Here is a 26,995-nt window from a genome sequence, read left to right on the forward strand (position 1 = left end):
CTTCTTCTTCCTTCCTTCCTTCCTTTCCTTCCTTCCTTTCCTTCCTTCCTTCCTTCCTTCCTTCCTTTCCTTCCTTCCTTCCTTCCTTCCTTCCTCCTCCTTCCTTCCTCCTCCTCCTTCCTTCCTTCCTCCTCTCCTTCCTCCTCCTCCTCCTCCTTCCTTCCTCCTTCCTCCTTCCTCCTCCTCCTCCTCCTCCTCCTCCTCCTCCTCCTCCTCCTCCTCCTCCTCCTCCTCCTCCTCCTCCTCCTCCTCCTCCTCCTCCTCCTCCTCCTCCTCCTCCTCCTCCTCCTCCTCCTCCTCCTCCTCCTCCTCCTCCTCCTCCTCCTCCTCCTCCTCCTCCTCCTCCTTCCTCTCCTCCTCCTTCTTCTTCTTCTTCTTCTTCTTCTTCTTCTTCTTCTTCCTTCTTCTTCTTCTTCTTCTTCTTCCTTCCTTCCTTCTCCTCCTTCCTCTCCTCCTTCCTTCCTTCCTTCCTTCTTCCTCCTCCTCCTCCTTCCTCCTTCTTCCTCCTCCTCCTCCTCCTCCTCCTCTTCTTCTTCTTCTTCTTCTTCTTCTTCTTCTTCTTCTTCTTCTTCTTCTTCTTCTTCTTTAACTTCTTCTTCTTCTTCTTCTTCTTTACTTCTTCTTCTTCTTCTTCTTCTTCTTCTTCTTCTTCTTCTTCTTCTTCTTCTTCTTCTTCTTCTTCTTCTTCTTGTTCTTCTTCTTCTTCTTCTTCTTCTTCTTCTTCTTCTTCTTCTTCTTCTTTCTTCCTCTTCTTCTGCTTCTTCTTTCTTCTTTCTTCTTTCTTCCTCTTCTTTCTTCTTCTTCTTCTTCTTCTTCTTCTTCTTCTTCTTCTTCTTCTTCTTCTTCTTCTTCTTCTTCTTCTTCTTCTTCTTCTTCTTCTTCTTCTTCTTCTTCTTCTTCTTCTTCTTCTTCTATATTTTGCCCCCCAGGCCTTGATGTGGGTCATTATCAAATGGCCTGTGCCCAGGTGGGCTAATGCCCATTAAAAAAAAGATAACGATTAAGGTGTGAGGTTGTCATAAGCTTTAACAGGAGAACAAGAAGCTGTATCACTCTGGCTGGGGATTGAACCTGTCACCCTACATTGGGTTTTGGAGCCAATAACAAGTACTGTATATGTACAGGACACTCCTTGCCATTGCATTATACGTGAGGTGGTCGACGGGAAGTGATCTTTGCTGAAGTGTCTCACACCCCTCCATGCCAGCCAGCTGGGGCTGAGGCAGGCATTGTAAGTCTGGCAGCGAAAGGAAACTCGAGGAGAAGTCAGCCAGCAATCAAAACGTTCACGAGTTGCCGGCGTAAATTTTGTGAATGAAGATTTATGAGTTCCCCCCCCCGAAATTGCTCCTGTTTTTTGCCACAATGCCCAGAGTTTCTTTGCTTTTTTTTACCACAATGGGCAAGAGGAAAGATTTAACGAAAGAGCAGATAGTGTCAATTATTAGTCTGCATAAGGGCAAGAAACCTGTAAAGGAAATCTCAAGAATTAATGGTGTGAGTGAACGATCAGTTCAGATTTGGATTAAACAATATCGAGATGTTGACAGGTTGGCAATACCAGTGCTCAGCGGACGGCCAGGGAAGGCTAAAAAACTTCCCAACGCACATTAACTATTCTTAAGGGGCAACTTGATGCTAATCCACGTCTCTCAGCAAGGGAATTGAAAGAAAAAACCCTAGACTTCTAGGTGATGTTTCTGTAAGGACCGTTCACCGTCACATCCATACGACCTGCAGTTTCACAGCCACCATGCACACAAGAAGCCATTCCTCACCCTTGTCCAGAGGCAGCGTAGGGTTGCTTTTGCCAAGGCTAACACTCACTGGGATACGATCAAGTGGCAGCACGTGCTGTGGAGTGACGAGGCAACGTTTTCTTTTACTGGAAGTCGTTCTTTTAATGTGTACAGGCACCCCGGGAGTGATTCGTTTGACCCCAAGTTCACTTTTAGCACAGTTAAGCATTCTGAGTCACTAATGGTGTGGGGTTGCTTCTGGTATTTTGGAACTGGTGATCTTCTTGTGCTACCTAGGAATGTGATGATGAACCAATTTAACTACTTGGAGCAGCTTTGTGATTATTTGCCCGGGTCTTTTGAAAAATGCCACGCTGATGTGTTTATGCAGGATGGTACCCCATGTCACACAGCAAAATCTGCAATATAATGGCTTGTTGACTGTCAGGTAGACTTCATAAGTGATTGGCCAAGCAATTTGCCTAACCTTAACCCGAGAGAAAATAAGTGGAGCATTATCAAGCTTCTTCTACAAGGCAAGGACACAAATACTGTCCCCAAGCTGGAGGCAGCCATTCTGAGGAGTGGAATAAATTAGACCCACAAATAATCCACAACTTGGCAGAGTCAGTTCCTTCACGCCTGCAGGAGTGTTTCAAGAGAAAAGGGAGGCCAAAAGACTACCGAAAGTTTGTTAACTTCTCAGATTAATTTTTTATTAAGATTTCATCTTGTTGCTTATGTCCGTCACGACTCCGCGCATAATGCAATGGCGAGGAGTGTATATAAAAAAAATGTTTGACCACATTCTGTGTAAAACAGTAGGAGACCACAGATGATAGATATTGGGTCACTCATATACTTTGGTATATAGTTTAATTAACATAAGTAATGCAATGTGTACAGTATTTTTTCAGCATAATTGACGTGATGTTCGGTTACCAAACGTAGTAGGATCAGTATGCCACAGATCCACACATACCAACCCTCCCAGGACATTATGAGTTGCATGTACTGTAGCATTTTGTAAGTCATCAGACCCATCCTGGCAGATACTTTTGTCAGATATAATACCCCTTCAAAATTCAACATACTGTAGGTACCCCAATACTGTACTTAGACCTATCCAACTCGCACACTCTTTGTCATATAGAACAAGGTGAGGTGCTTTGGTCAAGTAGTAGGCACAACAAAAGTAATATATGCCAGAGAACACAAAGTTTAAAAATTTTGAAATACAACACCTGGCCCGGAGTGCCTCTTATACGAGGTAAAATAAGTTCCTTAATCCTTTCCCTAAATTTGTCTTTTTTCTCCACAGGTCAAAGAAAGCAAGAATGCCGTTGATAGAAGAAGTGTCAGAGACGAGCTATATCTGTGATAATGAAAACACTCCTTGTGATTTATTGACAGTCATACCAGATGAGGATTCGTCCACCTTACCAGCCGTGCCAGATCTCAAAGTTGGGTTTGGGAAAGTTTGTACTCCACAGAAAATTGGACATTCACAAAAAATGGGAAGTCCACAAAAAATTGGAGGTGGTCATAAACATTCGCACAGAAGAACGAGCACTGGATTAAAACATTCCTCAAAAAAACACATTGAGAAAGTAAGTACAAAGAAAATATTATGCTTTAGTGTTTTAAATTGTCCATGACAGGTATCGTACCTTGTGTTTTATTGTGTATGTATGACATTTTAATTTATTACCCCTTTGTGGCTATTTTCAGTTAGCACCTTTGTCAACAGTCTCAACCACACATTACACACACACACACACACACATATATATATATATACAGCTAGACCCCGACTTACGACGGGGTTAGGGACCCAAATCCAGGTCGTAAGTCCGACATAGATAAAAAAAAAAAAAAAAAATCTACAATGAAATACAGTACAGTAAAAGTAATAAATAATGAGGAATGGATACAGTGTGACTGAGCACTTACCTTTAATGTAGTCAGCTGAATGCACATGGGGCCCCCATAATTTTCTATTTATACATGGAGACTACATTAACTGGAAACGTTTCGGTATAGAAAATGCATGTCATTTAAAAAAAAAAATAAATAAAAAAAAAATGGTCACAACTGCAGCGATCGTAAGTCCCGACGGTCGTAAGTCGAAGCAGTCGTAAGTCGGGGTCTAGCTGTATAAGATAAAAACTGTAAGCCTAAAACCCTGGCTGGGCAGATGGGGGAGGGGGAGCGAGCAAGTGAGCAGGAGGTGAGATGATATGTTTGACTAAAAGAAACATAAAAGAAATAAATGACCTAAGTACAAACCTGTACTGTACATGTACTAAATGATTACGGTACTAAAATTGTTATGTCTAGTGCAAATTATAGCTTGTTTATATTCAAATTAATCACTATCTTACAAGAATCACAGCAATGTAAATTATATTCACCCAGGTCATTTCACTGGCATTTTATAAGAGAAAAACTTAGTCACTTAAGGACTGATAAATAAACACACATGAGACCTTCGGTGCCAACTGTCAAACACCTCACCTCCCGCCCCCTCCCTCCCTCCTTCTCCTCTTTTTATCTTTTTCACCACTCCCAAAAATATTGTCCCACATTTTGTAATCAAGAATCTGTTAACCTTAAATAAGTTTGATATCAGTTATAATTGATGTTACTTTATATGAAAGTAACAATTTATTCTATTTCAGATATGATTACTTAATGTATGTTAGACATAAGTACTGTACAGTTATATAATGTCACAGTATCCAAGAGCAACATGTGGAAGGTACAGCCTTTTAGAGTTATTTTATTTTATTTGATAGACAAAAGTGTAACATAAATTATTGTGTAACTGACAGAAAGAGGTGAAGATAGGAGACGGGGAGGAGGTGGAGAGCGGGGAGGCGGAGGTGAGCCTTTTGCCTGAGATGCCACATGTGGAGCGTCCCCCCATCATCCGCACCTGCCAGCCCACCTTCCTGCCAACTTTCCTCCTACACACCTGCTCCAAGGTATCATAATGATAATAATGATACTCTAAAGTTAATAATAATGTCATGATTTAATCCAACTTTTTTCCTTAGGGTATAATGTCACTAAATTCTTTACTGTGATGTGGTTTGCTCATAGTCTGCCCTTCAGTATATCTTTGTTTGGGTTACTGAAGTCTTGAATTATTCTTGTAGTAAGATTTAAGGTGTTTGATTCCTGACAATATTATTTTAAGCATGCTGGCATGATATCCAAGTACTGTACAGTACTGTATAAAGATGCCTTGGGTGATGTTGAAACCATAAATTTGTAATAATCTTATTTTTTAAACCACATTTGTTTTGACCATTTTTGAGTCTTGCTAAAACTTTTTTTAACCTAATCCTCGTTATCATGTGTTGGCGCAAAGACCAGTATTTATTGGCAGGTCCGTGGGTTACTAATAGACCTCTGACACTGCCCAGTATGCTTTGACACAATTATCCATTTTCTGCTTTACAATACAATGATATTGTATGGTACCATGGACCTGGCCATCTTACTTCCCTAATGAGACCTCCAGACTCTCCTACTGCACCTTTCTCATCTACAGTGCTTGTAAACATTGTATACTTTCCACCTTCACACACTGTCCTCACACACCAGGTATAGTTTATATCTGCTCATTCATAGACTTTGCTTTGCTCAGGAGGCCTTACGGCCACACTGCCCACGAGGATGAGAGGCAGCGAGATGATACTCGTCCAATAGGAACATGATGACTGCAGAGTCGCCATAACATGAACAAAAATTATATCTGCCATTGTGGCATTGTGGGTTCCTTCTCCTACAGTAGGAACATCTATAAGGTGTTTGTAGTGTCAGTCCATGGTTGTTGTAAGGCAAAGATTGAGCCTCAGTGAGGTGGAAAGCTCAGAGCCTTTCCTTACCTTGATTAATGTAACTTTCTGGCGAGACAAGTCCACTTACTTCCCCAGACTAAATGGGATTGACGGAGGTGTTTGTCCTCTACGGTTTTAATTGTTCTCATTGTCTAGTGTGATTTTTTTTCTAATTTCTTCTCCATTGTAAACTTATGTGGGTACAGTTAATCCCACTCCTTCATGGACTTTCAATTTGCAATTCACTAAACTTTGGACTTTTAAATTGTGGTACTGTACAAAATATATATTCCTGTAATCCACTCTGATATGGGCAAGTCCACATAATGAGACTTTGGAAAACACTTATAGATGTTGTGTAAAACTTTTTCTTGAGGTATACATTGTGTATTTAACAGACCCTCGATATAACGGACTTTCCTCTCCACATAGTCCGTTAAATAGAGGTTTTACTGTGGTTGTTTAGAATGGTAATGGGATGATCAGCAGAAATATCAAACACCATCACTATGGATAATTACTTCAGGTTAAACAGAGTGCTTCTTCCTACAAGTTATAGCCAATAGCCTCTGCACTTAATGTGCAATATCTCTTTAAAAGTAAATTATCTAACAGCACAATGAAGGCTAAAGAGATATTAAAAGAAACATAAGAAATATTACAGGGTTGTGTTGGCATGAAGTACTGCACAACATTATTACTGTGTACACCATTATACATTACTGTGTACACCATTATATATTACTGTGTACACCATTATATATTACTGTGTACACCATTATACATTACTGTGTACACCATTATATATTACTGTGTACACCATTATACATTACTGTGTACACCATTATATATTACTGTGCACACCATTATACATTACTGTGTACACCATTATACATTACTGTGTACACCATTATACATTACTGTGTAGTTTTTAGTTTTTTTTTACCATCATCCTCTTCACCACTGATCGACTAGTTAGCCGCTTGGGCAATCGATCACGTCTCTGTTACACACTGTTGGCAAGTACTGGGCATGCACTGGCTCCTGAATGTATCTGAACCTGCTCCAGTGTTAGTCAACTCTGGTCTTGAAACAGCTCACACTCGGTGCCGTCTCAACACTCTCTGGCAGGTTGTTCCAAGAGTTCACAACTCTCACTCTGAGAAAGTTACCCCTCACAGTTTTCTGGACTTGCGGCTTCTTCAACCTTGAGCTGTGACCCCTTGTGGGGCGAGTGTCCGCCAGCTCCAGGTATGGACACTCGACTGAGTAGTGCCCGCTGAGATGTTTATACACCTAATTAGGTCGCCCCTTGCCCATCTGTAGTATAAGCTAGGCATTTGCAGGCGCTCTAATCTCTCTGAGTTGCTGAAGTGCCAGCACCAGTCTAGTCGCCCTCCTTTGGACATTTTCAATCAGCTGACAGTCCCTAGTATATCTCGTGGACAAGACGGGGAGACAGTACTCCAGGCGGGGAAGCACCTCACTCTTGAAGACCTAATAATTTAGTTGTTTGATTCACCTTCTTCTCGCAATGGCCCGAGAACTTCAGTTCATTGTCAACATACACACCAAGGTCCTTTTCACATTCAGTCTCAATTAATGCAGTTTCTTCGCCCCGTTGGGACATATGATACGTCTCCTTACCGTTGGTACGTCCCAGGTGCATCCTCTTACATTTCGTGACATTGAATCTTAGCAGCCATTTCTTCAACCATTCTTGAAGCTCACAAGAGATCTTTCTCCAGCTCTTCACAGTCTGTTTGGTTCTTAATTTCTCTAAATAATTTGGCATCATCCACAAACATTTGTATGGAGGAGTGTACAGCATAAGGCATGTCATTTATGAAACACAAACAACAATGGGCCCAATACACTGCCCTGTGGTACCCTGCTTGTCACTGGTACACATGACGATTTTGTTCCATTAATCACCACACACTGCTTGCGATCATAGAGAAAGTCTCCGATCCACGCTAGGACACTTCCCTGAATCCCGTACCCTTCCAGTTTAATTCTCAGCCTCTCATGGGGTACGCTGTCCCGGCATAAAACCGTGTTGGCAGTTCTTTACAGGGTTGTTTCATAGTGGATGTTCCATCATGGCATCTCTTATAATGCTCTCAAGTACTTTACAAACTATGCTGGTCAGGCTCACTGGTCTATAATTATTCATGGAGTGATGTTCACCCTTCTTGAAGATAGGATGCACCTCTATTTATAACTGTACACCATTATTCATAGCTGTGTACACCATTATACATCACTGTGTACACCATTATACATCACTGTGTACACCATTATACATAACTATGTACACCATTATTCATAACTGTGTACACCACTATAACTGTGTACACCATCATACATTACTATGTACACCATTATACATGACTATGTACACCATTATTCATAACTGTGTACATCACTATAACTGTGTACACCACTATAACTGTGTACACCATCATACAATACTGTGTACACCATTATACATCACTATGTACACCATATATCACTATGTACATCATACATCATCATGTATACCATACATGACCCTACACTATACATGACCGTGTACACCATACATGACCACGTGCACCATACATGACCCTACACTATACATGACCGTGTACACCATACATGACCACATACACCATACATGACTGTGTACATCATATATGACCATGTACATCATACATGACTGTGTACACAATACATGCCTGTGTACACCATACATGCCTGTGTACACCATACATGCCTGTGTACACCATACATGCCTGTGTACACCATACATGCCCGTGTACACCATGGGAGAGTTGACTACATGTTCTTCTTGGTTGTGACAGGCTCAGTGCTTGGAGAAGGAGGTGGTGTGCCATGACCGGTCAGCTGCCTGGTGGAGGGTGAGGGCTGCTCACTCTGACACTGCTGAGGGCCTCTCCTACCTCATCTATGGCTCCTCACAGGTTAGTTCCCACTCCTAAGAACATAAGAATGGAGGAAACTACAGCGGGCCTATTGGCCCATACTGGGCAGTACCGTTTACACCCAACCCCTATTGCTCATATATCCATCCAACCTATGTTTGAAGCTATCCAGCGTATTCAAGTTAATGATGATGTTTGGTAACTTGTTCCACTCATACACTACTCTATTTCCAAACTAATGTTTACCTATCTCGCACCTAAATCTAAATATGTCTAATTTAAAACCATTGCTACGAGTTCACTCCTGGTTGGATAGTTTTGAGTACCTTTGTTATATCGCCCTGATTTCCATTTATACACCTGACTCTACATCTGTTGAGGGAGTGCAAATTAAGATGCTTTAACCTGACTCTGTACTCAAGGTTCCTAATGCCCGGGATTAGTTTTGCTATTCTCCTCTGAATTCTTTCTAGGGATTATATATCCATTCTGTAGTACGGTGACCAGAACTGAACTGATTAACCTAAGTGAGGTCTCACAAGCGCAAGATAACCCCGCTAGTCTTGTAACTAACACTCCTTTGTATGAACCCAAGTACGTCTAGTACTTTTTTAGCCTTGTTTCGAGCAAATACACTTTGTTGACTTGGCTTAAGATTTCTACTTATCATTACCCCTAAATCTTTCTCACAGTCGGATTTCTCTATAAAAACATTTTTCATCTGATATCTGGTTTTTCTGTTTACATCTCCTAGACTAAGTACTTTACATTTGTCCACATTAAATTTCACCTGCCATTTTTCGGACCATTCAAAATATTTGTTTAGATCTTCCTGTAGTTTAGCGGAGTCCTCATCTGATTTAATTACATGCCCTATTTTAGTGTCTTCAGCAAATTTATATATGTTGCTGTCTACTCCTATATCTACAGTATGTTATTTATGTATATAATAAATAGTAATGGTCCAAGTACTAAGCCTTGGGGTACTCCACTAGTGAGTGATAGTGATGTTACTCTAATCGGATTTAGTGCCGTTAATACTGACCACCCAAAAAAGCACACAATAACAGCCCGGGCGTTCGCTAGGATGGCGCTGGCTACAACGCAATAGTTGCGTTCTTGTAAACCTCTTTTACGTTCACCACCAGCAATTCGATCATCAGAACGCTTCTTGGAAACATTCTTCTTACCTTGTCTTTCCACATTCATAGCTAACACAACAAAATTGGAGAAAACAGCGAAAATCACAGAGCAATTGACAGAAACCGCGCGATTCAACTGATCACGTGATGTAAACAGTGAGCGCTGGTGAAAACTGTTATTAGTCCTCACTGTGAAACATTCTTTTTGCTTAGTCTTTTCATACAGTATTTATGGGTAACAGCTAAATTTGCGAAAAAAAAACTTTTTTACAGAGTATCTCTCAAAAAACACTTCACAAACAAAGGACACGAATCAATTGAGCATGTGATGTCGAACATGAACTGTAAACATTGCATAATACGCCTTGAATGCGGCGATGACACCTTGGTCCATAGGCTGCATCAGTGCTGTCATGTTGGGAGGCAGGAATACAACTTTTGCACTGTCATGCAAGTCGTCGAGATTGGGAGAATGAGCTGGAGCATTGTCAATGACAAGAAGAATTTTGAAGTCAAGGTTCTCCTTGGCACAGTAATCCTTCAGTGCAGGGATGGCATACACGTTTAACCACTGGCTAAATATGGCTCCGGTTATCCATTCCTTCTTGTTTGCCTTGTAAATGACAAGAAGGTGATCCTTAGAGTAACCTTTCAGGGCCCGTGGGTTGGCAGCCCGAGAAATCAGCATAGACTTCAGCTTGAAGTCGCCGGCAGCGTTTGCTTCAAGCAGCAGTGTAATGCGCATGTGGTCTTTTGCCGCTTTAAAACCTGGCACTCTTTTCTCCTCCTTGGAGATATAGGTCCTCTCATGCATCCTCTTCCAAAAGAGACCAGTCTCATCCACATTGAAGACTGGCTTCGGTGAGTAGCCTCCTTGCTGGATAATCCTTTTGAATTCTGGCGGGAATGTCTCGACAGCAACCGTATCTGAACTGGCAGCTTCACCAGTCATCTTAATATTGTGGAAGTCATACCTGCGCCTAAATCGTTGAAACCAGCCTTGGCTGGCTGTAAAAGTCTCTTCCTTCGATCCTTCACCCTCTTCTTCCTTTAAGTCGTCAAACAAGGATTTTGCTTTGTGCTGGATAACCATAAGGCTCACGGGGGCATTGCGTTGATTCTGGTCCTCCATCCACATAGCCAACATCTTTTCCAGCTTTTCAATCACGGAACTTCGAGTACGACTTGTCTTTGTTGCACTCAGAGAAGTGCCACTTCCAGCACTAGCCTTAATCTTGTCCCTGCTGGTCCAGATAGTACGCACCGTTGTGGGGGTTAGACCTAAGGAAGCAGCAATGTCCACAGCACGTTCACCTTTCTCAATACGGGTTAAAACCTCCATTTTCGTAATGAGACTAATGGTCTTGCATTGCTTCTTCACTAGCATCACTAGCACTTGATGGGTGCTTGAAAGCCATTTCGAATTGTTAGAGTACAGTATTAAGAGCAAACACATTTAAACATGCACGAATGCTGTGGAAGCCTAACAAAGATTGGCGACGCTTGGGGACGCTGCATGATGCTCCGTGAGTGAGAGCATCGTAACGCTCAAAAAAATGCGTCGTACAAAGTAATCCGTGACTACATTATACCGAATCGACAAAGTGTTATCCGAATCACGGGTATCTAAAGAATATTGACGTTATAACGAAACAACGTTATTGGGGCAACGTTAAACGAGGATTTACTGTACATTATTTTCTTTATTTAGAGTATAAGCCACATTACAGTATTGTAATGATGCTCACTTGGAGCACATAATCCCCAGTTTTTCCACATTCCCTCCCGAATTTTTCCAGTGAGTCGAAGATCACTAAATTGAATACAGTGGTCCCTCGGTTAACGAGCACAATTCGTTCCTGAAGGTTGCTCTTTAACCGAAAAATTCGTGAACCGAAACCATTGTTTCAATGGGTTTTTGGGTAATTGGTTCCAGCTCACCGAAAATTGCCTAAAGTCAACAAAAAAGGTAGTAAAGTACACTTACTTTGATGTGTATGTAGAAGGCTCCTGGATGATGATGCTGATGTGAATTTGAAGTGGGAGGTGGAGGAGGAGAAGGGAGAAGAGAAGGAAGTGGGGGTGGAGGAGAAGCATTTTACTGTTTCTTGGAAGGTGAGTCACCTTCCATGAAAATGTCAGGAACCTCTGGACTGACAGATTTTCCAGCAGGAACATCCTCTCTCCTTCTTGAAGTGGAAGGCTGAGGGCTAGCATCTTGTTCCCGCTACCTTTTAGTGAAGAAACTGTCAATTTTTGTCTGTGGGGCATCTCTCCTCCTCATCATTAACTGAGGGGGGACCGGTGGTAGAAGCGGTACCGTTCTTGCCTCGCAAGCGAGATGTCACGGGTTCGATTCCCGGGCCGGTGGAAGTTGTTTGGACTTACTTCCTAGCCCCCATTAGTCTCTGTTCACCTAGCAGTAAAGTAGGTACCTGTTGTAAGTCGAAAGTTGCGAATTCGTATTCAGGGAGTTGTTGGAGCTTCCACTAACTTGATGACATAAACCACTGACTCTTTAGGCTTCTACGCCCTTGACTCTTCATGCTTCTACGCCCTTAACTCATAAGACATAAAGGCAAGCATGAACTTAGCATGCTTCCCTGTTGGTCGCTGTAGACGCTTCTGCGCTTCACTTTACACAAGGATGTAGGGGAGTGCCCAGTAAGTAAAAAAAAAAAAAAAAAATTCATTAACTGATGTTTGAAGAAGGAGACCACTGTGTCCTCAACTAATTCTGATTTTTCCACATCTCGGTGCCTTGAAGCCAGTTTCCTGAACTTCTCCCAGTGATCAACAACATCTTTCAAATCTGAAGTTGACATATGATCATCACTTTCCTTTTCCTCCTCACCACTGTCAGCCTCTAACATCTCATCCAGTTGCTGCAAGTCTTCAGGAGTAAGTTCCTGCTCATAAGACATCACAAGCTCTTCTACATCCTCCTCCTCCACTTCAAGGCCCAATGACTGACCAATAGACACAATCTCCTGGCCCAACTCTGCTTCTTCCTGAAATCCCTCAAAATCTTTCACTACTGATGGCCATAGTACTTTCCATGAAGAATTGAGGGATCTAGTGGAGATTTCTTGCCATGAGGACACAATCAATTTTACAGCCTCCAGGATGTTGTATTGTGTCTTCCAGAACTGTGACAGTGATAGATCAGGATCAGTGGTAGTTGCCTGATGACAACTCCGAAACATTTTCTTCATGTACAGCTTCTTAAAGTTGCTGATCACATTCTGGTCCATTGGTTGTATGATTGATGTAGAGTTGGGAGGCAAAAACAACACTTTCACAAAGTCAAATTGAGACTCCAAAGTGCTGGCAAGTTGAGGGTCATGACCTGGGGCATTATCCATAAGGAGAAGAGCCTTTAAAGGGAGTTTATTGGTGGTTAGGTAGCTCTTCACAGAAGGGCAAAACACCTCAACAGCCCATTCATTAAAGAGCTGTCTTGTTACCCATGCCTTACGGTTGGACTTCCAATAAACTCCAAGCTGTCCTCTTACCACTTTTTGTTGCTTGAACACCCTGGGGTTCTCAGAGTGGTAGACAAGCATAGGCTTCAGTTGGAAATCCCCTGAAGCATTGGCACCAAGTAATAGAGTGAGACGGTCTTTCATGGGTTTATGCCCAGGTAAAGAGGCTTCATCTCTGGTGATGAATGTTCTTTTGGGCATCTTTTTCCAGAACAGCCCAGTTTCGTCCACATTGAACACTTGCTGTGGAAGATGATTTTCTGTATCCACCAGTTCTTTAAATTCCACTAAAAATTTTGCTGCCCCTTCCTTATCAGCACTGGCAGCCTCACCATGCCTAACAACACTAAAAATGTCACTTCTTTTCTTAAATTTTTCGAACCAGCCCTTGCTGGGCCTAAACTCTTCAAAGTCTGTGCCTGAAGAACCAGGTTGATCTACTTTTAAATGTTCGTATATTTCCCTGGCTCTTTCCACAAATAAATTCAGTAGAAACTGAATCACCTTTCATCTGTTTTTCCTTAATCCAAATGAGAAATAACCTCTCTGTTTCTGCTATTAGGGGTCTACCTTTGAACACTCTGGTAGATTTGTCTCTCACTTTCACTTCCTTGAATTTGTCTTTCTGTGAAAGAATTGTCGACACAGTTGTTCTAATGCCTTCTTCATGTTTCTTAATAATTTCCTGTTTCACCTGGATTGAAATCGCTTTTCTTGATTTCTTGGGACCCATGCTGGATTCAAAAACAATTTTAACACGTGATATTTTAAGTTTAATTGCTGTAAATAAAGAATATTTTCCTTAAATTAACACTGCACTGTGCTATATATCATCAATATGTAAAATTAATATCAAAATGACCAATAATTTGACTGGAAACACAGAAAAAAAGCATTTATGTTGAAGAGAGTTTGAAGCAAGATGTTACCTCCACTGATAAGACACAGAGACTGATGCCTGTATGGTGTGTTGACAGGCTGTTTGGCATGCTAAAAACTAGTTTCCCTGTAGTACTTAAATTATGTTAAATAATTGTTAAAATGACTAAAAATTTTAATACAAGACTTTTAAAATTATTGAATAGTACAAACTTCTTGATATTTACTAAAATAGTAAGGAATTTAAGCCCTAGAACCGATTACTGTATTGGCGGACTAATACGACAGCTAGTGTGCAAGCGAAAACATGGTGAGGGGCGCTCGTAAGGAATTTGTTAATCGAGGGAATGATGGTTAACCGAAGTTAAGAATCTTATGGAAGGTAATTCGTTAACCGAAATTTCGTTAACCGAGGCGCTCGTTAACCGAGGATCATTGTATTGCAGATCGTTAAAGAACAAAGGGTATTGAAAATTTTAAATCATTAAGCCGAAATAGCAATAAGTAAACGATTGCTAAAGGACAGATACATGTACCACTTTTGTACTAGGAATCACAGGGATAACTTGACATCAACACATCGACTGTTAGTACAGCTGATTCACTCAACAACCATAACAAACACAGATCTTGTCTTTGTTGATTTATTCAGTCTTAGGACTATATCTGATAGTACTGTTACAGTGCATGTACTGTTCTTGTAATCTGTCCATACTGACAATAACACAACCTGACTGTGAGTCTGTATCTCACACCAAGGTCCACCCAGGATAACACTCCCTGATCATCACACACCTAGGTCCATCCGGGATAACACTCCCTGATCATCACACACCTCCACTACTGATCTTGTCGCTGTCTGACATCCTGGCTGTCTCCTCAAGGCAGTGACAAATCGACACACAATGCCTGTTAGACACTTGTGAGTAGCGAGTGAGAGCCACAAACAAACCATTTGTGGGTCTGGTAGCACACGACACACTAACGTATAAATGTTTATACACCATGCCCTTAAAATTTGCGGGGGTTAGGTTATTCAAAATGGCCGCAAATAGCCAAATCTGTGAATACCATTTGTTAACCGGGGGGGGCATTTTATTTGTGTACAAAGATATGTATACCAGGTATTCCCTTTATGTGTTTGCCCTTAGGACAATTATTTCTTTTACCTGTATTGTATATATGTGTGTGTGTGTGTGTGTGTAGATACACACACACACACACACACTGTACAAATCAATAACAATGGAAAAATCTTCTCACAAATAATCAGAAACAAGACAAAAAATTTTGAAAATGTAAGAGTCTACCCTTAAGTCAACACCATGCTTTGTTGTTAAAATTATATGAAAGCATGGAGTTGACTTGAGGGTAGACTGATATTTTTTAATACATTTTGTTGTCTTGTTTCTGATTATTTGTGAGAAGATTTTCCCATTATTATATATTTGAATGTGTTTTGTGTTTGTCTGTGTGTTTGTCTACACACACACACACACACACACACACACACACACATATACAATACAGGTAAAAGAAATTAGTCTCTACAACAAATGGTTCCCTGTCCTGGCCGCAATAATGGCGGCAACTTTGAAACTACCCTTAGACATTCTTGGGTACATCCAGGGTGTTATCCATGAATAATAGAGGACCGCAAATTAAAAATCTGTGAATTGTCAGGGCATGCTGTAATACTGTATTATAATATTCTTGACTAATATGTCATGGAAGCCACACCTCCACAACATTGCTAAAGCTGCCTCCTGAAAGCTGGGAATGCTGTACAGATGCTGTAGCTACTTCACTCCTGAGCAGTTGCTTCAAGTATATAAGGGATTCATTTGTCCTAACTTGGAGTACTGCTCTCATATCTGGGGTGGCTCTTCTTCTGTCCAACTGCTAGATAGGGTGGAATCACAGGCATTTCGTTTTATTAATTCTCCTCCTTTAGTTGATTTCTTTCTTCCCTTTCTCTTCGCCACAATGTTGCTTCACTCTCTCTTTTACAGGTACTTTAACGGGCAATGTTTGGTGGATTTGGCATCCTGTGTCTCGCCGGCTAGGCCGTAGGCTCGTAACACTCGTCTTGCCCACAATGCCTACCGTTTCTCTGTGGCTGTCGGTCACACTAGAATAATCCATTGTAGTACATCCTTCTTTCCTCACACAGCCAAACTGTGGAATGTTCTGCCTTCTTCTGTGTTTCCATACTCATACAATTTGTCTCGTTTCACAAGGCTGGTTTTCCGGCATCTTCGAGGTGTAGATTAATATAGTCTTTTTCTCTTTTATTTTTAATTTCTTTTTGCTCTTATTTTTTTCGTCCCCCTGGCCCCATTGTGGGTCGATGACCTGTGTCCGGGTGGGATATTCCCCATAAAAAAACAAAAAAAAAACGTAGTAGAGTTACTTGCTTAATCAAACAATGCACAAACTAGACTTATTTAACAAAATACATTAGAAGGGACTACATGGACAGTGATTCCAAATACTGTACCTGTTAGACACATGGGAGGAGTAGGTGAATGTGGCACTCTCAGCTTGGTGCAGAAAATGTCTAAGGTGATGTCTCAAGGTAGTGATTACAGTTTATTAATTTGATTCATGTACACTTTGTATTAATGCATCTCTAAGGATTAACAAGTATTTCTTAAGGCTAATGGTTATAATGTAATCAGTGTTTGAGCTGTCAGTGGTCACAAAATATACAGATTGGACACTTCACTTAGGGCTTTAAGTGAGAACTCCGCACATATTCAAATGCTGTCACTGGATGAGAGGCTAGGTACTCTTAATAACTACAACGGGTTAATATCAAAATGCCAATAATTTCAATACATTCATCAGATTTTCTTCATTCTATGATCAAGGAAATATAACTCTTGTTACAAGCTGACACTTGATAATTTAACAAAAAACAAAAACAGTAGAGCTCTCAAGATTACTGACTCGAATACTTAGTTTATACTGTACTATGCATATTACAATTTTCACTACAATTACATACAATTTAAGCTGTACATATCTTATGGCTACACATATGCTTTCAATCGTAATTTCAATTTAACAAACATTAACATGACATTTCTCAGGGAGAATGGGTATGTTAGAACATAGGAGAGAAAACGTACATTTCAGGGGGTGACTCAAGAATTAAGCTATAGTACATGTATTATGGGCTATATGAATCATCTGATCTACTGGTAATTAACATGTACTGCTGTATTATGGTCAGTTTGGTGGTGGTGGTTGGTTGTAAACAAAATGTGGGGTAAACAGGATACAGAAAATAACAAATGGAAATCTAATATACTATAGGACTAGCCGTGTGTGTGTATCTGTTCTGGGCAGCCGAAACGGCACAATCGTTTTTCATCAAACTTGGTGGAAAAATCGCAAAAAATTCGTAGAGTGGATCAAACCTGGTCCCATGTCGATGGTTTCTTTAGGAAGGCATTAATTAACAATTTCATTTACGATGGAAAACGATGCAAGTCTACGGACTTGGCGCACCCTCATTCGCTGTACAGGGAGTTCTGCTATAACGCGTGTTTTGATAACGCGAATTTGCTCTAACGCGATTTATGAATTCGGAACAATATTTGTATAACGCGAACGCTTGTTTGCTATAACGCGATTTTTGCTTACTATTTCTCCAATTTTGTGGTATTAACTGTGAATATGGTAAAGAAGAATATCTCCAAAAGGCGCTCTGATGATAGAATTCCCGGTGATTATCGTAAAAGAAAGGATATAACACTTGAAGAGAAGCTCAATGTTATCAACCTCAAAATCACCCTTCTCCCCCATCAAGTTACATTCATATTTTTTCAAGGTAAAGTGTTAAATTTACTGTATGATTTCATTATTAGATATGAATGTAACATTTATTTAGACTGTGCTATCCTTTTTGTTAGGCTGAATACTAAATTTTTTCGATTTCGAGTAATCTGCACCTAACCCTATTTTCTCCATAAGCCCTGTTATTTCTATTACGCGATTTTCTATAACACGATATTTTACAAGAACACAATTATCGCGTTATAGCAGAACTACCTGTACGCTGTTACGAGCGTTCAAACTTTCACAAGGGCACGAAGGGCCCGCGATCACTTGTACTAAACTATTTGGGAGATGTGAACATATGAAAGAGTATGAGACAGAGAGCTGAGCAGGGATGGTGAGGACATTATGAGGGAATGGAAAGTGGCAACTTGGTAAACAGAGGTACACAGTAGATGGAAGTTGTAGAAAGTACTGGACTTTGTTACTTAAGTATAAGTATTGTTACAATGGCAAAATGTGACTCAAGTACAAGTATAAGTAACAGTATCTCAGTCTTAAAATACTCAAGTATTGAAAGTAAAAAGTGTAAACAAAATTGTTATTTGTCTCAAATATTAAAATAAATCCACAGTAATATATAAAAATCTAGTTAACTAAAGATAAAAATAAAAAACACTGAGCATTACACATGTTTATTTGAAAAGTTTTCTATTAAAATTAATCATTAACTGATTCTCAAAATTATGGCTGTCCAATCAGGATCTTTTGGGCCTAAATATAAGCCCAGCGTGACCTACCGAAAGAGAATACGTTAAGCCGCTCCTGTCCCTACAATCCATCGCAGGAATGGTGAATGGGCTGAAAATATATCCACCCAACACAATGATCACTTTCTTCCTTATCCACACAAGTATCTTCGCCGTGGACTTATGGTCCGCAGACATAATGTTGCCTCGGATGGCATTAGGTTAGGTACCTATCTGGCATGTGGGGGGGATGACCTGCACTTCTCTTCCTGTAAACTCTGTAACTGTCCCAACACTAACACCCTTTAACACTACTGCCCTGACTGTCCCACTGTCAGGGACCTCCTACCACAGGGAGAGTCACTAGCCACTGTATGTCACCATCTACTTATTCGTAATAATTTAGATTTAATTCTTTTACTCCACCCACACTTTGGTGGTGGTAACTCCCATTATCCTTAAATCATATCAATTTTGTTTCCATATCACGAGTCATAGCGTATCTTGCGAGACAAGAGTACCAATGTATTAGTGTCTGACAGCATGTTCTTATGACTAGGCTTGTTGCCCCCTGGGGTGTATTATATTAATTAAATAATAAATAACAAGCCCAGCATGACTAAACAGATGCTCACAAGCAGCAGGTGCAGGTAGTGGGGTAGCTCCTGAAGGAAAGGTGGGGGAGAAGAGAGGGGATTCGATGAGGGAGGGGAGATAGAGAGTAGGCCAGGTGAGGTGGGTGGTAAAGGTGCTAATGGACACAAGAAGATCAAAGGGAAAGTCTGCTGTCATGGCCACTGCCACCTGACCTCACAAGACCTCTAGGTATGTGACTGCGTGGTGTCTACCCACACCTTACCCTCCAGCCACACAACTCTTTTACTATGGTTAATAAATAATTAATTAATTTAAAAATATATTTTTACTTTGCCACAGACATTAAAACTCTTTGTTTGAGTCATGTAATGAGTAATGATTTTTGTGTTTTCATTTGTATTGTAGTAAAAGTATTAGATAACAATACTTAAGTAAAAGTACTAAAAAAATTTAATAGTGTACTTTTTAAAAAGTAGATACCCAAAAGTGTTACTGGAGTACAGTACTCAAGTAACATTTATTTTGTTAGTTTACAACTGTGGGTAGGAGGGACAAGGAGGAGGTGTAAGGATGGGGTGAAGGTGTGGATCTATAAGGAGGTATGGATGATGGTAACTGTTGTGGAGCAGCAGGGGTAAACAGGTGGATATATTGGGGCCATGAGGTGAACACTGCAGTGTGTGTTTGTCCCGCCCGCCCAGCAGTACAACAAACAAGGGCTCGTAGGAATTAAAAAATAAATAAAATCTACAATATTTGTAAGAAAAACTAATAATCCTGTATACAGTATTTTGAGACATTATACAGTACAGTATTTATCTTTAATCTAGGATCTGTGCCAACATATTGTATATAATTTTTGTGTAAATCTTACAACAAGAAAGTTATTATAACAGTCATCTGTGTTTGTCAGCTGGAGAAAGAGTGGACGGAGAGACGGCAGCGGGTGACAGCAGTAGACTCAGGTGGCCTGAGAGGTGCCCACCCCAAGCTGGGCTGGAGCCACGTCCTTATTCCAGGTAAGATCCTCCTCCCTACCCTAGTTGTCCCACACTCACCTCTTCAAGCTGCAGATGTTAGGTTAGGTTAGGCTGGTATTAATGTTTCTCTGTACTTGTTCTTGGTGTGTTATCCTGCCAGTCACACTACCAGGTAAGTTTGCCTTTTATCCTGGTGTGTTATCTTACTGTTATCCTGCAACAGCTGAGACAATGATGATAAATAATGTTTATTTTTGTCTTTGCCTCAATCATCATTACTCTTCCCCCAAATATAAATATTGAGAGGATGGTGGTGTTAATGGCCCACACACCCACACTTCATGTTATGGTGTTATGCATTAATCCTCGGATGGTGCTGTATTATCTTGCCTTCAGTAAATATGCTTCAATCACCTGATAGGAACTTAAACACCAGAAATTAGAGATAAGTTTAAAACTACTCAACCTTTTGTTTTTGTCTGTTTTACCAATAACTCTGTGACCACTTGGACCGTGTGTTTCATCCAAGGTTGATATTCTCAACCTGCTTGTGGGTTTAATAGTCATTCTGTTTGCTTGTCTGGATGGTTGTATTAATTTTTTGGCCACACATTTTTGTAAGGTTGGAGTCCAGGCTGGGTAAGGGTTTACTGTAGTTAGGGGTAATGGTTGAAGGGTAATTGTTGGACTAACTTATCTATTTAGATCCATTCTGACTGTCTCTCTTAGGACAGGAACAGTTGAACAAGTGAAGTATAGTTAAAGTTAAGGGTCCTGAGCGTGTGTTTGGTTACTTTAGCTGGAATATTTCAGCATCTTTGGTGACATGTTTCCTGAGTTGGATGTTTAGGAATGTTAACTTATCTCCTGATTCTTTAGTTGTGTATTAGTGTACATTAGCCAGGCTATCATGAGAGGCCTTGTGTGTAGATTACTCCTATACTTTATTTGGAATGACCCTTGAAGTTGGTACATGTTAACTGGTCCTTAGAAACTACAGTAGAAGTCCAAAAATCCGGACTGCTTGGGGATTGGGTCGGTCCGGATTTTCGGATTTTCCGGATTCTCAGGCAGTACTTTTAAAATTCAAATTTAAGGAGGAATAAAGAAGAGATGAACAGGTACATTTTGATAGTTTATTCATTAGCAAGTAAAGCATGCTTCATTTATCAAAACGAGCAGTTTTAAAGAAAAATAAAGTCAACACTTGACAAAAATGTAAACAAACTGTCTAATACCATACCGAGTCTTGAAATTCCTAAGCCATCCATCACTAAATGCGCACTCTGATTCAATGTTTATTTGCTCCTTAAAAGACTTTGCTTTGGCAATAAGCATCGGCCCAGAAATTGCCATACCTTCTGATCGTTTTAACAAAATCCATTCGTGCAACACTTTATCAAGATTTTCTAATTTGGGCCAATGTAAACTTTTTCTTTCAGCAATTTTAATGTAAGGCTCAGAAGAAGCTGTGAATTCTAGAATTTTATTCTTTGCCTTTTTTGTATCATAAATTGTAGACTTTCCAATGTCGTATGTTTCCATTAGATCAGTATTGCTCACACCACGTTCTAGTTTCTTAATTATTTCAAGTTTGTCACTCAATTTCAATGTGTTCTTCTTTCTGTTCACACATCGAAGTTTATCTACTTTAGGAGCCATTATTATGGGCTTGTACTCTGTAAATGGAAAGAGTATGACTAAAAATTACATACGTTGTCACAGTTTGATTGCTTGTTTTAAAGTGGCGATCGCGTGGTCGCTTGTTGTCGCTGTGTAGCTGTGGCGTTCACGCATGCACACATACACACAAAAGATTTATAGTGCCACAAATTTTACATTTGAGGACAAGCTAATTACAAAACTAACAAAATTAGCTACCTATAATTTACAATTACTTTTATTATTAGAATTATGTAAATTAATTTTTTTAAAAGAACTCCATTCATTCACGTAACCCACAAAAGCCCGCTAAATTTAAAAAGTTTGAAAGTTTTCGAAAAGTCCGGATTGTAGGGTGGTCCGGATTTCTGGCATCCGGATTTTTGGACTTTAACTGTATTGTCAGCAGGGAGACCCGGGACTCTCTTCCATGAAAGTTAATCGTTGCTGCTGTGTGAAGGTCATCTTGTCTAGTGGTATTTGCTGTTTGTCTTAGTTTAGTAAACCTTTAGTCGAGTGTTAAATTCTTACCAGCGAACAAATTAAAGAGGTTGGTGACAGCATAAATATTGTGGAGCAGTTTGTTCACCAGACTCTTCACCACAAACATAGACCTAAACTTGTGGTGTCCAGAGTCTGTATTTCCAGACATATTAATTAAGATGGTAAACATATACTTAGGAAGCCGTCCAAGAGCACACAGACCTCCCAGCTTTGTTAACCTTCCAGTGAGGTGCACAACTTAACATGCATGTGGCAGCAACATATGTTAGGCACTGCTGGAATAAGGGAACTTGTGGCATTGGGGAGGTTTGTACAGTTATACAGTTATTCATTACTGTAACATATAGTTGCCTCCCCTGTAAGGTAGAAACGTCCAGTAGTAGTGAAGTTTATTCTACATAAGAACTTAAGAATGGAGGAAACTGCAACGGGCCTATTGGCCCATACTGGGCAGTCCCATTTACACCCAACCCCTATTGCTCATATATCCAGCCAACCAATGTTTGAAGCTATCCAGCATGTTCGAGTTAATGATGATATTTGGTAACTTGTTCCATTCATCCACTACTCTATTTCCAAACCAATGTTAACCTGTTTCGCGCCTAAATCTAAATTTGTCTAATTTAAAACCATTGTTACGAGTTCGCTCCTGGTTGGATAGTTTGAGTACCTTTGTTATATCACCTTTGTTTAGCCCTGACTTCCATTTATACACCTTGATCATATTGCCCCTCACTCTACGTCTCTCGAAGGAGTGCAAATTAAGATGCTTTAACCTGTCTCTATACTCAAGGTTTCTAATGCCCAGGATTAGTCTTGTCATTCTCCTCTGAAATCTTTCCAAGGATTCTATATCCATTCTGTAATACGGTGACCAGAATTGCACTGCGTAATCCAAGTGAGGTCTCACAAGCGCAAGATGTAGTTTTAGGATGACCTCCCTGGTCTTGTAACCAACACTCCTTTGTATGAACCCAAGTACAGTACTTTATTAGCCTTGTTTTGAGCAAATACACATTGTTTACTTGGCTTAGAATTCCTACTTATCATTACTCCTAAGTCTTTCTCACAGTCAGATTCTCTAAAACATCGTTGTTCATCTGGTATCTGGTTTCCCTGTTTACATCTCCTAGACTAAGTACTTTACATTTGTCCACATTGAATTTTATCTGCCATTTTTCAGACCATTCAAATTTTTTTTTTAAATCTTCCTGTAGTTTTGCGGAGTCCTCGTCTGATTTAATTACGCTCCATATTTTAGTGTCATAACTTATGTTGCTGCCTACTCCGATATCTATGTTGTTTATGTATATAATAAATAATAATGGTCCAAGTACTCAGCCTTGGGGAACTCCACTAGTGACATTACTCCAGTTGGATTTAGTGCCTATAATGCTCACTCGCTCTTTCCTGTCCTGTAACCACGCACTGATCCATATCTCCTCCAATGCCATGAGTCTCCACTTTTCTTATTAGTCTTTCGTGGTGGACTCTGTCGAAGGCTTTGCTAAAGTCGAGATATACCACATCATAATTGTGCCCCTCGTCCACTGATTCGAAAACACGTGATAAGAATGTTAATAGATTAGTTAGACATGAATGCCCTCTTATGAAGCCATGTTGGGAATCATTGATCAACTTGTGCTTCTCCTGGTGATTTCGAATAGAGTTAGAGGATAGTGATCTATCTCCTTTCTTGAAAATCAGTACAGTATTACATTCGCTATCCTCCAGGATTCTGGTACTACACCTGTTTTTAAAGACATGTTAAACAAATTTGCTAAGGGAATACTAAGCTCTTCCTTACATTCTTTTAATACCCTGACAAATATCTCATCGGGACCTGGTGACTTATTAGGCTTTAGCTTGTCTATTTGCTTACTAACGTCGTTACTAGTTACTACTGTCTCGCTTAATCTATTTTCTTCACTATCTCTGTATATAGTCGGTGCCTCGGGTATCATGTTTAAATTTTTGTTGGTGAAAACTGTTTAAAAATATTTATTAAGATTATTGCTCATTTCTCCGTCGTTATCAGTTAGCTCGCCGGTATCTGGCTGTATTGGTCCAATCTTTTCTTGTGTTTTAGTTTGATACATTTGAAAGAATCCCTTGGAGTTTGACTTCGCCTCCCTTGCTACCTTCAGTTCATTATTCCTCATTGTTTTTCTTATCTCGGTCTTAACCCTACTGGCCAATACCTTATAATAATCTCTGAGGTTAAACTTCACCACGATTTATTCTCCTACCTATAGCCTTCCTTTGTCCAATAACATTCTTTAAATAATTATTTATCCATTTAGGGTCATTGATGTCTGATCTGAGTTTTCTGTATGGTATGTTCTGACTTTGTGCATTAAGTAACTCATGTTTTGTGAGGTTATCGTTGTTAGGTCTCCAGGTAAAGAGAGGTCGCCCTCGGTCGGTACATTGTGTGAGGTCACCTCTCGTGAGGTCATGTAATCCATCCGCAAACGTCATACCCCTTCTCTTAGCTGCGACTGCCATTAAATTCTAATAGGAATCTTATTTCTTTGTGATCGTTTTTGGCAAGTTTGTTCCCTACCTCGACATTACTTATGAGGTTTTCTCTGTTTGACAGAACTAATTCGAGTATATTATTACCCCGGGTGGGTTTGGTTATACAGTATGGTGACACAGGAAACAGTCCTGAACTGTTTCAAGAAAATCCTCTGATTCTGATTTACCTGTCAGGTTGATCCAATCTATTTTGCTAAAGTTAAAGTCGCCTACTATACAGACTTTGCTATGCCTGGATGCCCTGCGCATTTCATCCCAAATAAGTCGCTCATTAACTCTTATCAAGATTAGGAGGTCTTTATATTACTTCTGTGATTAATTTTTCTTACCATCGATTAATTCTATCCAAGTTGTTTCTGTATTCAGTTCAGTGTTTATTTCCTTATTTATTTCACACTTCAGATTATCCCTGACATAGATTGCTACTCCGCCTCCTTTCCTAATCTGCCTATCGGTATGGAATAATTTGTAAATTGCAATTTGGTATTCGACAAGTAACTCATGCGAGTCTGAGTTTATTCATGTTTCGGTGAATGCTATTATATCAATTTTTTTGGTACATACCAACGCCCTGATTACATCCATTTTGTTTCTCATACATTTACTGTTTGCGTAGTAAACATTTAAGTTAGTCGTGATCTGAGTCCTCTCTTTGTCGCGTTTAGGTTTTAACTCCCTGTCTAATTTAGTTTTGTCAGCATTCCTAGCACTATTTCCCTGTAACCTTTCACTTTGTTTACTCGCTCCCACCGCAGTCTCCTCCACCTACGTGCCCATATGTTCCCCTAGCAGTTTAAAGATTTTGACATCTTTTGAACTGCCCTCTTGAGAGAGCCAGCCAGGGTTGCCACCCCAAGACTAGACAGATGTGCCCCATCCCTAGCATAAAGGTCCCTTCTGCCGTAAAAGTTATCCCAGTTGTCAACGAATGGGACTGATATTGACTTGCAGTGTCTGTCAAGACAGCCATTGACACCAACTGCCCTTGACAAACATTCATTGTCAACTCTCCTTCTAGGCAGGACACCACATATGATAGGGATCCCTCCCTTCACCCTGATACGTTCTATAGCTGTCTTGAACATATCAAGGAGCTCCTCACTCCTACAACGGCCAATTTCATTGCCTCCTGCAATGAAGCAGATACTGTAATGGGTTTGTTCCCATTACCAGACAAGATATTGTCCATCCTGTCACCTATATCCCCCACCCCAGCTCCTGGCAAACAAACCCTCATCCTATTTTTATTTTTACCACAAAAAGCTCTATCCAGTTACCGTACCTGGGAATTGCCAACAATTAAAGTTTTCGTACCTTCCTTGTCAGCCCTGTTCCTGACTATGGTAACGTCCAATTCGTCTATCAAAGGACTAAAAGAGTTTTTACACTTAGCTGTTGTTATTTCCTTGATGTCTTTTCTCATTACCATTTTGGTTGTTCCTCTCCTCACAACCTTCCATTCGCCTGAGTTTTCGTCAGACATGGGCTTTCCTTGTCTCGTGTCTTCTTCCTTCATCCTCGCTATCACTTTCTTATAATTTCAAGTTTTCTTCTTTGGCCTTCTCTAACTCAGCCCTCAGAAGGGCACAGCCCTGTTCACAAGTAGCACTAGCCATTACCGATAATTTATCCCCGGGAGCTAAGTCTGCTACGACCTTTCTTCTAGCGATCGGTCAAGTCTTCCTCATATGTCTCAAGATGGCTTCTTGGTAGATGGATCTCCGTGGACAGATTTCAGGATATAAATGAAGGATTGATCCTGGATTTATCCCATTTTATAAGAAAGTTGGGATAAGTAGGCCTGGTTCTGTCCCTCCTCCATTTGGGCTGTATCATGTAGTTTAGCTTGACTGAAGCAAGTCCCAGGTAGCTGATGATAACAACAACAAGCACCAAGACCTGCTCATCTCTCAGCCTTTGAGGAACATTTAAGAGTTATTTACACTGGGAGACATGACCCAGACACTGTGCTAGACATGAGCCTCAAATCTAAGTTCCATCACAGACATGATCACGTACTATACCTGAGTCTCCCTCTTGTTAATAATGATGATGTGAATTTGTAAACAACCCTGGAAATATAATAAATGGTGCTTCAGTCACTGTACACCCAGCAGTGACATGGGGGGAGGGGGGGTGAGATCCTTAATGGTGCT

General features: G+C 40.4%; 1 protein-coding gene across 1 annotated transcript in view; it reads left to right on the top strand.

Annotated features, from left to right (window-relative positions):
* LOC121867850 (chromatin-remodeling ATPase INO80-like) overlaps positions 1-26,995 on the top strand; it is a 138,244-nt gene that overhangs the window by 105,100 nt on the left and 6,149 nt on the right. The window contains exons 20-23 of the mRNA XM_042367973.1: positions 3,061-3,349; positions 4,574-4,726; positions 8,434-8,553; positions 20,066-20,171. Of these exons, the coding sequence (XP_042223907.1) occupies positions 3,061-3,349; positions 4,574-4,726; positions 8,434-8,553; positions 20,066-20,171 (668 nt within the window). The remainder of the gene's footprint in view (positions 1-3,060; positions 3,350-4,573; positions 4,727-8,433; positions 8,554-20,065; positions 20,172-26,995) is intronic.

This window comes from Homarus americanus, unplaced genomic scaffold, assembly GCF_018991925.1.
Source record: "Homarus americanus isolate GMGI-L3 unplaced genomic scaffold, GMGI_Hamer_2.0 scaffold37032, whole genome shotgun sequence".
NCBI classification, from domain to species: domain Eukaryota; kingdom Metazoa; phylum Arthropoda; class Malacostraca; order Decapoda; family Nephropidae; genus Homarus; species Homarus americanus.